Here is a 12428-nt window from a genome sequence, read left to right on the forward strand (position 1 = left end):
CGCCCTCCAGCTCGCACCACACCTTCCCGTTCTCGCCGGAGTCCGCGTCGTGCACCTTCACGAGCGCGACGACCGTGCCGGGCGGGGAGTCGCAGAGCGCAGCCGCTCCGGCGCCGCCCGGCAGCCCAGCGGCAGCAGCCGAGCGCACAGCAGCACGGCCCTGGCTCCTGCCGAGCCGCTTTGTCCGTGCCGGCTTTCCACTCTCCCCAGCCCGCGCTGCGCTCCGTCCTCCTGCCCCTTCCCTTCCTTCCCTGCCCGTCCGGCACACGCCGGCACCCGCCGGCACCCCAGCTCGCGGCAGCGACCCCAGCGCGGCCGCTTCGGCCGCTGCTGCTCTCCGCCAATCTCCCCCGTGCTCTGCTTTCTCTCCGCAGAGAGCCGCGGACCCCGCCTGCGCTGGCTGCTCGCAGACTCTCCTCTAGCACGGTGAGAACCGCGGGGCAGACGAGAAGCGTCTTCCCGACCGCTCGCCGCCTCTCCCGGAGGCTCCGGCGGCTGCGGCTGCGGCTGCGGCTGCGGCTGCGGCTGCGGCTGCGGCGCTGCTCCGCCTCGGGCAAGAGCGGCACCCGCAGTGCCCGTGCCGCAGCAGGTCTGCGCTTGGATTTCTCCTAAGGCACACCAGATGCTGTAAAGCCTCGTGATTAGCTGCAAGGAAAAGGGAGAAGTAGCCGCAGTTCTTGCAGGAAAGACATCTTGCTCTTTCCTATTTGAGGAGTCAGTTGCTAGCCTTTCGGGCATGGCCTACGTCACACTGTTACAGGGACATGCCAGTGGAATCACGAGGAATTTGGGAGCATTCCACCCAAGCAGCGCTGAGCCACTGCACGCCAGCTGATGCCTGCGCTCGCAGCAGCCCAGAGGCAGCCCCAAAACGCGTGACTTAAGCACGGTGACGTGCAAAGGACTCCAAGGTCTCTTCCACCAAGGGATTTAACCGCTTCACCGAGCTCTGCACTTTTCCTTTCATCCGTATGTCTGCACACACACATACACACACACACACACACAGCCCCTCTGTATATACAGAAACCAGCAGTACTTAATTAAACCGAAGTAGGACTAGAACGATAAGAAAACCAACAGACTCGTACAGACAAAGATTTCGTAACTCGAGAGGACCTCGAAGCAATATTACGCTCTGAGAGTGGTGGTTTTTTGGGTTGTTTTCTGTCTCTCTCCGGTCTGATTCCCCGACTCGGGACAAACACTAAGAGAGACATTAGTGCGATGGAGCGATGAAGAAGATTCCTCGTGCACAGGATGGAACTTATGCTCCGTCTGGAAAGGAGACTCGTCAAAGCCGTTTTGCGCTTCTATTTCAGGTAAGCCACATCATTGTTGGTAAAGCCCCGTGCTTGCTTAGTTGCAAGGAAAAGAGAGAAGCGGTAGGAAATCTCGCAAGACCAAACTACTCCTCTTTCTCATCTGCAGGGTCAGTTCTGTCACCTGACGGCAGGCCTGCGAATGCTTTCCACCTTTGCTCAGTTTCCCCTCTTTGCTCGCGCATGTGTCAGGGGCTTGTTCTGCAGTTTGTTTACCCAGGCAAAAGAGCAAATAACAGTTGATGGAGAATTCTGCCTCCTGAAGGTAACACGCAGGAGTGCCTGCTAACCTTACTGAACTGCTTACTCAACTTGCCCCTTGTCTGTATCTCTGCCTGGCTGGCAGAGGAAAGGGAAGTACCAAACAGAGTGGGTTCCTCGCCCACAGGCACGCCCTGGCGCTGACTCCTGCTCTGTCCACAAAGCCCTTGGGGTGGGCTTGGCTGAAATCTCTGCAGCTCGAGGTCTGCCCTAACAACGCTCTCACACTGTTCTGCTTGAGCACACGGCCTGTGTGCCTGTGGGAGCTTCCAAGCAAAAGTCCTGTTATCTAGCCAGCCCATCTAGCCAGTCCTGCCTGCACCTGTGGCCTTCCTCCTGCCCTTTGGGAAGGCCTGGTTCCAGCCCGGCGCTGGAATGCAGGATGGCACACCAAGAGGCGGGCCGAGTGTCCTCTAGTCCTCTAAGAGGTAAGGACAGCCCAGAAGTAGCTGCTCTTTGCCAGAAGCACTCTGCACCGCAGCGTCCGTCCTCTCTTAGCCCATAGCCAGCTGGAGAGAGGGCTGTCAGAGGTGCCAGGGGGCTTGCAGCTGCTCCCAGTGAGGCAAGTATTTCACTGATGTCATGCACAGCTGCTCTGCCACAACCCTGCCTCAGAAATTCACTCCCCGGGCACCTGGGAGTCAGTGAGGCCCCGAGTTGCGTGCTAGGCCCTTAATTCTCACTGTGGTCTCTCGGCAAGGCGGGAGGCTCATTTTCAGAGTGCGGGCCTCTGAACCTCGGAGTTACGAGACATTAGGAGAGATTCTGGTGTAGCTTCTCTGCTTCTTCTTCCTCTGCCGTGAAACCCCGTCTTCAGGTGCCTCTGAGCTTGTCTAGGGAGTCAAGTGTTTGCGGCAAAACAACCCTGACAGGTTCAGAAGCAAAAGCCCACTCCATAAACCTCACCTAGGAAGCCTTCTCGCAAAGAAAGCTTGAAGCTCAGGGCTAGCCAAAACTTTCCTACAACAACAACAACAACAACAACAGCCACGAAGCAATAAAGGAGTTGAAACAGACAGAAATGATGGAGGCCACAGGTTACGACTCTAGACTATGCCACTTGCAGTAGGCACATAATGAAGGTATTGAATAAGTAATAAATATTAAAGGAGGCGCCTCGCAAAGCTCCCAGCACAGACCATAGCCACAGTTCCCAATGTGATTCGGACAGTAACAAACAAGAGTGCATAGCATGACAACTGTGCGCCAAACATGCCAACTTAGACAAACGGGCCTTTGACACTGCAGCAAACTCTTTCACCGGCCCTGCGCCTACACAAACGGAGTTCTTCCATTTGCCTAAAACGCATCTGCCAACAAGAAATGAAAGCGCTGAAGCAGCAACAGGGCCGTTTTGGAGCCCGGACTAACCAAAGTAACCGGACTGACCAGACGTACTACCCTGTTACTACCCAGAATATCCCCAAACCCCAAAGACATACGTTCATCTCCATTTTTAATCGGGCAGCATTAAAACGCTCAAAATGAACGAAGCGCATCTCATGTGTTCTCCCCCCCTCCCCTCCCCAATAGCCCCTCACACGAGCCCCAGCCCCCCCCCCACCCCGAGTCTCATCTCAAACCTTTCACAGCTGCCGTGGTTGCCTTTGGTTGCCTCATACTTTGTAAATAAATGTCACTCGAGCACCAGCTGGGCATGCATCAGGATCACAGCACCGACCTGTGCAGACATTCCTCTGCCCAACTTGCTAGTAGGAAGAAGCGTGAAGGTTCTAAAGCAGGTAAACGATGGTAAAGCTAGGGTAAAAAGCTGGGTCATCCACGTCTCTGCTTAAAGACAGCCTCATCCTTCTAAAGCACAGGCCCTTAAGAAGCCGGAAGAGCTACTACTAACGGAAGTTTCCATCTCTTCCCCAAAACCAACATTCACAGGAACAGCTGAATTATACCTTCACCTAATTAGCCCCTACTTACAGCTACAGGAACAAATAACGTTGACTGAGACAACCGGGCACTCAAGGCAACACGCAAGATACTATACTAACATTACCGAACGGATACCGCGTGATAGCACAACTGTTTGCTTGATGTAGTAAGCAAGAGAGAAGGGCAATGCAGCAAGCCACACACCCTGCGTCCTTCAGCAGATGCTCTCGTCTCTAAACCTTCACAGCGTGTTCGATCCTCCTTTACGGACGCGTGCCATTTCCCAGACACGCGGCCCTTCTCCTAGCCTAAGCTTGGCACCTCTTCCCCCAGCAAAAAATAGTCGTGAACGCAGAGGCACGCTCACGTTCCCACATTCCACAACCACTCGCAAAACACCGCAGAACAAACCAACCAACCCGAAACAAACCAGAAACAAAATGCGCATGTGCTTCCCCTCGGCAAGACGCACTGAACAGCAACGTGCCGGTACCCTGAGCTACGCCTCCACTTGCAAAGCCACCGCCCGCCCTCCTCCCCGTACAGGCAGGAAAGGCCGGGGCTAGAGAAGCCTAGAGCAGGCAGGCAGTGAAGCTTTTCGTAGAGAGCGAAAGTCTCGTCAGAGGCACTCACCGGGAGGGCGTCTCCGCTGTCGCTGCCGCTGTCGCTGCCGCTGTCGCTGCCGCTGCCGGCGCCGGCGCCGGCGGGCTCTTCGGGCAGCAGCGGCGCGCGTTTGTCGGGCGGCGGCGGGGCCGGCAGGGTGTTGGAGCCGCTGGCGCCCGGGCAGCGGCGCTGGCTCTTGCGCGAGTCGGCGGTGAGCGAGAGCTCGTGCGAGTAGGAGTGGAGGAAGGCGCGGACGCCGTCGATGCCCACGAAGGGCGAGGCCGGGGCGGCGCGCGAGGCCCCGCTGCCCGCGGCCAGCAGCCGCGAGCGGCGCCAGCGGCGCAGGCGCAGCGCCAGCAGCGCCAGCAGGAAGGCGAGGAAGAGGCACGCCACGGCCGCCACGGCCAGCACCAGCCAGCGCGTCAGGCTGCCGGCCGGCTCGCCCGGCGCCGCCGCGCCGCTCAGCTCCGACAGCAGCTCCGCCACGCTCTCGGCCAGCACCACGTGCAGCGTGGCCGTGGCCGACAGCGCCGGCTGCCCGTGGTCCTTCACCACCACCACCAGCCGCTGCCGCGGCGCGTCGCGCGCCACCGGCAGCCGCGCCGTGCGCACCTCGCCGCTGTGCAGCCCCACGCGGAAGAGCCCCGGCTCCGTCGCCTTGGCCAGCTCGTACGACAGCCACGCGTTCTGCCCCGAGTCCGCGTCCACCGCCACCACCTTGGCCACCAGCGTCCCGGGCTCCGCCGACCGCGGCGCCAGCTCCACGCCCGACCAGCCCGCGCCCGCGCCCGCGCCCGCGCCCGCCGCCGCCGCCGCCGCCGGGTACAGCACCTGCGGCGCGTTGTCGTTCTCGTCCACGATGAAGAGCCGCACCGACACGTTGCTGCTCAGCGCCGGCGCGCCCCCGTCCTCCGCCCGCACCCACAGCCCCACCTCGCGCACCTCCTCGTAGTCGAAGGAGCGCAGCGCGTACAGCGCGCCCGTCTCCGCGTGCACCGACACGTAGGACGAGAGCGGCGCGCCCCGCACCTGCCCCTCGCACAGCCGGTACCGCACGCGCCCGTTCTGCCCCCAGTCCGCGTCCGCCGCCCGCACCCTCAGCACCAGCGCGCCCTTGCCGTTGTTCTCGGGCAGCCAGGCGCTGTAGCGCGCCTCGCCGAACACCGGCGCGTTGTCGTTCACGTCCAGCACCCGCAGCGGCAGCACCGCGCTGCTCCACAGCGCCGGCGACCCGCCGTCCGTCGCCCGCACCGTCACGTTGTACTCCGACACCTCCTCCCGGTCCAGCTCCCGCGCCGTCACCACGCTGTAGTAGCTGCCCAGCGAGCTCCGCAGCCGGAACGGCAGCCCCGCGCCCAGCGACAGCCTCACCTCCCCGTTCGCCCCCGAGTCCCGGTCCTGCACGTGCAGCAGGGCCACCATCGTCCCCACCGCAGAGTCCTCGGACACCGCGCTCCGCGACGACGTGACTGTCAGTTCGGGCGCGTTGTCGTTCACGTCCGTCACCGCGATCACGACCTTCGCCCTATCGGAAAGGCCCCCGCCGTCCGTCGCCTGCACCCCCAGCTCGTACGAGTCGCCTTCCTCGAAGTCCAGGCTCCTCACCAGGGTGATCCCTCCCGTCTCATGGTCCAGCTGGAACATCTGCGATGCCTTCTCTGTGACTTTCTTCAGTGAGTATTTCACCTCTCCGTTCAGGCCGTCGTCGGCATCGGTGGCTCTGACGGTGACCAGGGCGGAGCCCACGGGCACGTCCTCCCGCACGCGCACCGTGTACACCGCCTGGCTGAACACCGGCGCGTTGTCGTTCGCGTCCAGCACCACCACGCGGATCCGCGCCGTGCCCGTCCGCGCCGGCTCCCCGCCGTCCTCAGCCCTCAGCACCAGCTCGTGAAACGCGCCTTCCTCCCGGTCCAGCGCCTTCGCCAGCACCAGCTCGGGCTGTTTCTCCCCATTCGGTCCCGTCTGCACGGCCAGACCGAAGTGCTCGTCGCCGCTCAGCTCGTAGCGCTGCAGGGCATTCCTCCCGCTGTCCGGGTCCTGAGCCTCAGCCAGGGGAAACCGCGACCCCGGGGCTGTGGTCTCGCTCACTTTCAGCTCCGTTTCTGCCTCTCGGAAGCTGGGCGCGTTGTCGTTAACGTCTCTGATTTCCACCTCGATCGCATAAACCTTCATTTCGCCCGCCGCGATCACCTCACAGCGCAGCACGCATTTCTCCACCAGCCGGCACACCTGCTCTCTGTCTATCCTTTCCGCCGTCACCAAATGGCCGGTCCTGTCATGCAGAGCGAAATACTGCCGCCTACCTTTGTCGACGATGCGGGCGCCGCGGGCGCGCAGCGCCGCCGGCTCCAGCCCCAGGTCCTTGGCCACGTCGCCCACGAAAGAGCCCTTCTGCATCTCCTCGGGCACCGAGTAGCGGAGCTGCCCCCACGCCAGCTCCCACGCCGCCACCAAGGCGCACCACAGCAGCGCTCGCCCTCGCCCTCGCCCTCGCTCTCGCCGGCCCCAGCGCCTCTCTCCAGCCGACATCTCAAAGCTCGTGAAGACTGGCCCGCCGGCCCGGTGCCCGACGAAAGACGGGCCCGCGGGCCACCGCTCTCGCCGTACTCCTCCTGGCTGAACCTTCTCTCCCAGCAGCAGAACCGGCCGCCTTCCCCGCCGGCCTCTTTCCTGCGCTGTCCTTGCAGTGCGGCGGCGGCTCCTCTCGCTCAGGCTCGCTTCTGTTCTCGCGGTCCCTGGCTGCCGACCGGCTCATCGTGAGCAAACAGCGACACTTGCAGCCTCCGACAATCACTGCAGCGCTCCAGCGCTGCCACGGAGAAACCCTGCCCACCTTTCCGCTCCCCCTGATCTGCACACGCCAGTCGCGGCTGTCAGTATGCCCAATAGCATTGCGTAGGGACACAAGACCACAGCTTCGCGATTCAGGGATGTGTGCGCCCCATCGTATGCCGCAGGCTAATATTAGATTCCCGCCAACTGCTAGGAACCTTCCAAGACTCGAGCAACGGTGGAGAAAGGGCATGGTAGGCTGTGATGTGAAAGGTTTGTAGGAGCAACAGGAACGTGGGCAAGACGAGCTGGAATAACGGTGCAGTGTGGCCGCTTCGGGGCCGGGGCCGGGGCGGGGGAGAGGAGGGCGGGAAACACAAGCCTTGCTTTCTGCAGCCGTCGTCTATGCTGCAGTACGCGGTGCCCTGTTGCAACGGGCGAATCACGTTACGAAAGGCCAGAAGAAAACCCTTTCCAGAAGGGTGGAGGCAGAAAACAGATGGGGTGTGGCGACGCACCTCGGCTTATGGAGCTGAGCCTTGGCCTTTTGCTGCCATTCTCACTCATTCCTCCGGACAGTTCTGCCTGCCACGTCGCTTACGTTAGGGCACACGAACACAGCAAAAGGCTGCCGGACTTGAGCAGGTGGCAGCCGCAGTAAAACCTGTACGCCTTTAACGTCGGACACCTTTCTAAATAGCACACGTATGCACCGCTGCACGTAACGTCCTACAGCGGCCATCCTAGTCCCAGCTCTCCTCGGAGCCCGCAGCCTCACACGGCTCCGTCGCTCCAGCACGTCGCGAAGCAAAAGCGGGGCTCTGCAGCCGCACCTCACTGGCTTCCAGGCGCCTTGGCATGCCCAGAGCCCCTGCTGCTGTAGCGGCCAACAGCCCACCACCGTGACTGAACTGAGGCGTTTCGCAGACACTCTCCCCGGGCGTCAAGAAAAATGCTCGGCGCCACCTCGCCCGCTCCCCCGCCCCCGAAAGAACCCTCACACCTGTGAAAGCCTTGCGGTCCTCTACAGAGGCCGGAACGAAGGAAATATGTGCCCAAAGCTGCTTCCGCAACCCACCTTTAGTTCATCGCAGGAATGGCATTCGGGTGCTTTTATTATTTTTATTACTCGGTTTGGAAAAGAAAGGTTTACAGACCCCCCACTCGGTAACTGCGATTCCATGCAATGCCACGGTTTCAGGATATGTGCTGCCCGACAGCCTTCATTCCAATAATGCCTTCATAGATCGGCAGGGACTACAACTCTTAGTTCAAAGCATGGGTGGAACACTGTTAAGGGACAGTCAGCATACCGAAAGGGAATTCGGGGGCAGCGGGGCAGGGGCGGAAGCGAATGCAAACGCTCTAACGGGGACTACGGCAGTTCGAAGCGACTCGCGCAATTTCTTTGCATCCATCCGCTTAGATTTAATACGGCTGCACGATTTTAGTTTCTTTCCTTACAACGACTGGGACAAGGACGTAACAGGACGTTCTTCAACTAACTCGGCTACACAAGAACGGAAATACGGTATCAACTGATCGACGAAGTCCAATCAACTTGTTTTCTTTTTTTTGTTGTGGTTCTTTTTTTCTTTTCTTTTTTTTAAGGTGGTGGCAGCCAACCGCGGTAGTGGCTCAGCATCCGAGGGAAATTGGTGAGGCTACCTGCGACGGCAAGTTTCCTCTGGGGGAATCATTGCCGCGTCTCTTACCCCGGATCCCTCCCTACCCAGGGGCAACCAAGTGAGGGTATCCCACGCCGCTTTAGGAGGGAAGCGTCAAGCCATTGATTATGCTCACTTAGCGCTAGTCAAAGGGAAGCCTGCTGAACTGTCCCGCAGGCAGCGTCCCGGCGCTCTGCGGCCGCGGTTCCTCGGCGGCGGTGAGGCCGCTGGGGAAATCCTCTTCCCCGGCAGCGCCCCGCTCCGTGCCGCAGCGCTGCGGCGGCAGGCTGGGGAGGACCGGCTTCAGGAACTTGAACTCGCTGTTGCCCGAGCCCGTTGTGAGGCTGATCTCGTAGCAGTAGGCGTGGGGCAGAGTCGCCGTCCCGGCGGCGTCGGCCAGGCTGCTCTGGAAGTTGCCGGGGCCGTAAAGCACGGTGCCCTCTTTCGGCGCCGTTCTCTTGCGCACCTTGCAAGCGACGAAGGCTGTGGCGGACGCGAGGAAGAGGAGCGAGACGAGGGCCAGGGAGACGATTAGATACACCGTCAGGGAGCCGCCCTCGTCCTCCGGGGCCAGGCCGCTGCGCGGCATGTGCGCGTCCGAGAAGCCGTCGAGCAGGAGCGCGCCCAGCGCCGCCGTGGCGGACAGCGGCGGCCGCCCGTTGTCGCGCACCAGGACGAGCAGCTTCTGCTTCACGGCGTCCCTCTCCGCCACCGGCCTCCTCAGCCGCACCTCCCCGGTTTGCGCCCCCACGGCGAACAGCCCGGGGTCCGTTGCCTTGAGCAGGTGGTAGGAGAGCCACGAATTCTGCCCCGAGTCGGCGTCGACGGCGACCACTTTGGTGACGAGGTAGCCCGCCTCGGCCGACGTGGGCACCAGCTCGCTGGACGGCGGCGAGCTGTCCTGCGCGGGGTGCAAGACCACGGGCGCGTTGTCGTTTTCGTCCACCACCAGGATGCGGACGGTGACGTTGGCGCTGAGGGGCGGCGAGCCCGAGTCGGCGGCGCTCACCACCACCTCCAGCTGCCTCACCTGCTCGTAGTCCAGCGGCCGCAGCACAAACACGTTCCCGTTCTCGGAGTTCACGGAGACGTAGGAGCGCGGGGCCCGCTCCGCGGGCTGGGCCGGCGCCAGGGAATAGGTCACCTTCGAGTTGGGCCCCACGTCCTCGTCCGCGGCGCGGACGGCCCCGACGAGCGCGGCCGGGTCGTTGTTCTCGCGCACGTACATGGTGTACGACGTCTGGTTGAACACGGGCGCGTTGTCATTGACGTCGGAGACGTCCACCGTGAAGGTCTGCGTGGTCGTGAGAGCCGGGGACCCCGCGTCGGCCGCCGTGACGGCGAGGATGTACTGCGCCGTCTGCTCCCGGTCCAGGGTGCTCGCTGTCACCAGCTCGTAGTAATTCTTATAGGCAGGCCTCAGGGAGAAAGGGGACACAGAGTCTTCCAGGGAACAGACCACCTTCCCGTTGTCCCCGGCGTCCCGGTCCTTAACGACAAAGAGGCCCACCACCGTCCCGGGCGACGCGCTCTCGGCGAGCGGGCTGCGGAAGGAACTCACCACCAGCTCCGGCGCGTTGTCGTTCACATCCACCACCTCCACCACCACCTTGCAGAGCGCCGAGAGACCCCCGCCGTCTGTGGCGCGCACGCTCAGCTCGTGTTTCTCCGCCGCTTCGAAATCCAGAGGCCGGGTGACACGAATGTCACCAGTCACGGCGTCGATCTTGAACGCCGGGCGCCTGTGCCCCACCGCCTGACTGAACGAGTACCGTATCTCCCCGTTAACTCCCACATCCGCGTCAGTCGCGACCACGCGCAGAACCACGGAGTCCTCCGGGGCGTCTTCCAAAACCTGGCCTCTGTACCGTTCCTGCGTGAAGACAGGGGCGTTGTCATTTACGTCCAGGACAACGATGCGGATCTGGGCCGTCCCGCTCCGCGGCGGAGAGCCCCCGTCCGTGGCAATGAGGCTGAAACCAATCTCCGCTTGCTCCTCTCTGTCCAGCGGCTTGGCCAAGACTAATTCGACGGAACTGTCGCCTTCACTCTGACTCCGGAAAGAGACGCTGAAATACTCGTTCTCGGGAGCGATGCTGTAAGCCTGCAGGCTGTTGCTGCCAACATCCAGGTCCCGAGCCCCCTCCAGCGGGAAGCGGGACCCCGGCTCGCTCATTTCCACGATCTTTAAAGTCACTTGTTCCTCCGGGAAAACTGGCGAATGGTCATTGATATCCTCTACGGCCACTTCGATCCGAAAGAACTGCAGGGGGTTTCCCAGCAGTAACTCAAAGGAGAGCGTGCACGTGATGGACTGGCCGCAGATCTCTTCCCGATCTATCCTCTCCCTGACGGCCAGGCGGCCGGTCCTGCGGTCTAACCGAAAATGCTGCCGGCCGTCCTCCGAAACAAGCCGGGCCTCGCGAGCCCAGAGCTGCGCCAGGTCCAGCCCCACGTCCTTCGCGACATTAGCGACCAGGGAGCCGCTCTCCCTCTCCTCGGCGACCGAGTAGCGAAGCGGCTCGGAGCGAACATGCGGCACGGAGAGAACAACACAGAGACAAAGCACTTGCCTTGCAGACGCCATGTCGGGCCCGGCAGACACCCTGCGTCTCGCGGATCGCCTGCCCGGTCCTCCGGGGAGCTTCCCGCGCGGAACCGCCGCAGCCTTGCGGCCGGGCGCCCCTGCTCGCCGAGTCCGCTACGCGGCCCGGATGGCTGCCGAGCTGGCCCGCCAGCGCCTGGCACGGAGCACCGCTCGCCGCCCCGCTCGCCGCCGCCGCCGCCGCAGCGCCGCCGCCGCCCCGCTCGCCGCCGCCGCCGCCGCAGCGCCGCCGCCGCCGCCGTCGCGCCGCCTTGGCCAACAGCACCACCCTGCGGCCCGCGGCGGGAACTGCTCCCGCCCGGCCGCGCCGCCGCGCTCGCCTCCGCCGCGCCGCCGGGCGAGCCCGGCCGCGGCCGGCAAGAGCCGCTCGCCAGGGCCGCCGCTGCGAAGCCGGGGCAGAGCGGCCGCGTCGGCGGCCCGGCCGCTGCCGTCCCGAGCGGAAAGCCAAAGGGGACACACAGTGCCTTTGCAGAGTCCCTGTGCCTGCGCCCGCTACACGGCAAGGCCTTCCCCGCACGCAGGTCTCGAGCTCCTCCTCCGCCTCTCTTGTTCACTGGGCCTTATTCACGCCCGCAGCCCCCGCTGTAGTCGCCCACGCACGCCGGAACGCCAGCTCCCGAGTACTCTGCGGCTAGTCAGCGGTCCGCGCACGCCAACGCTGGCAACTGTCGTCTTCTCTCGATCGACAGCGAGAGGAAATAAAAGAGGAAACACAAAAGCAAAAGGCAAAGGCAAAGAAATAGAAAAAGGAAAAGAAAAAGGAAAAGGAAAAGGAAAAGGAAAAGGAAAAGGAAAAGAAAAAGGAAAAGAAAAAGAAAAAGAAAAAGAAAAAGAAAAAGAAAAAGAAAAAGAAAAAGAAAAAGAAAAAGAAAAAGAAAAAGAAAAAGAAAAAGAAAAAGAAAAAAAGAAAAAGAAAAAGAAAGAAAAAGAAAAAGAAAGAAAAAGAAAAGTCCTGTGGCAAAGCACGGGAACTACGCTGCTCTTCCAACCTGTCCGAGAGAACCATTGCCCCGGGGACGAGAGTTACAAGCCCCTCCCCGGGACTGTAAGCAAAGCGCATGAACATACAGATTACCGTACAGTTAGCTGTTTATCCCAAATGCCCCCACCACGCCTGCTAACTCCACTACGTCTTTTACCGCTCTGGACCGCAGAGAGATGACTCGGGATGTGCTGCTCTGTGCAAACGTGGCTGCCTGAGGCAGTCCCTCGCATTTCCACCCGAAACACTTGGCAAGGGCTCTTCCCCTGGTGGGACTAATCAGGCTTTCCCTCGGTCCCAGGAAGGCTTACTCGTAGACGCGCCTC

General features: G+C 61.9%; 2 protein-coding genes across 2 annotated transcripts; both read right to left on the reverse strand.

Moving 5' to 3' along the window:
- Nucleotides 1–3514: 3514 nt before the first annotated feature.
- On the reverse strand, nt 3515–7173 carry LOC138069191 (protocadherin gamma-A12-like). The gene is made up of 2 exons (XM_068960120.1): nt 4104–7173; nt 3515–3520 (listed from the first exon to the last, which is right to left on the reverse strand). Exons 1-2 carry the CDS (start codon nt 6603–6605, stop codon nt 3515–3517), a joined length of 2508 nt encoding a protein of 835 aa, XP_068816221.1. The 5' UTR covers nt 6606–7173.
- Nucleotides 7174–8569: 1396 nt separating this feature from the next.
- On the reverse strand, nt 8570–11298 carry LOC138069154 (protocadherin beta-4-like). Its single transcript, XM_068959919.1, has one exon. The coding sequence runs from the start codon at nt 11100–11102 to the stop codon at nt 8658–8660; it is 2445 nt and encodes an 814-aa protein (XP_068816020.1). The 5' UTR covers nt 11103–11298; the 3' UTR covers nt 8570–8657.
- Between the last annotated feature and the right edge of the window lie 1130 nt (nt 11299–12428).

The sequence above is a fragment of the Struthio camelus genome, chromosome 13, assembly GCF_040807025.1.
Source record: "Struthio camelus isolate bStrCam1 chromosome 13, bStrCam1.hap1, whole genome shotgun sequence".
Taxonomy (NCBI): Eukaryota; Metazoa; Chordata; class Aves; order Struthioniformes; family Struthionidae; genus Struthio; species Struthio camelus.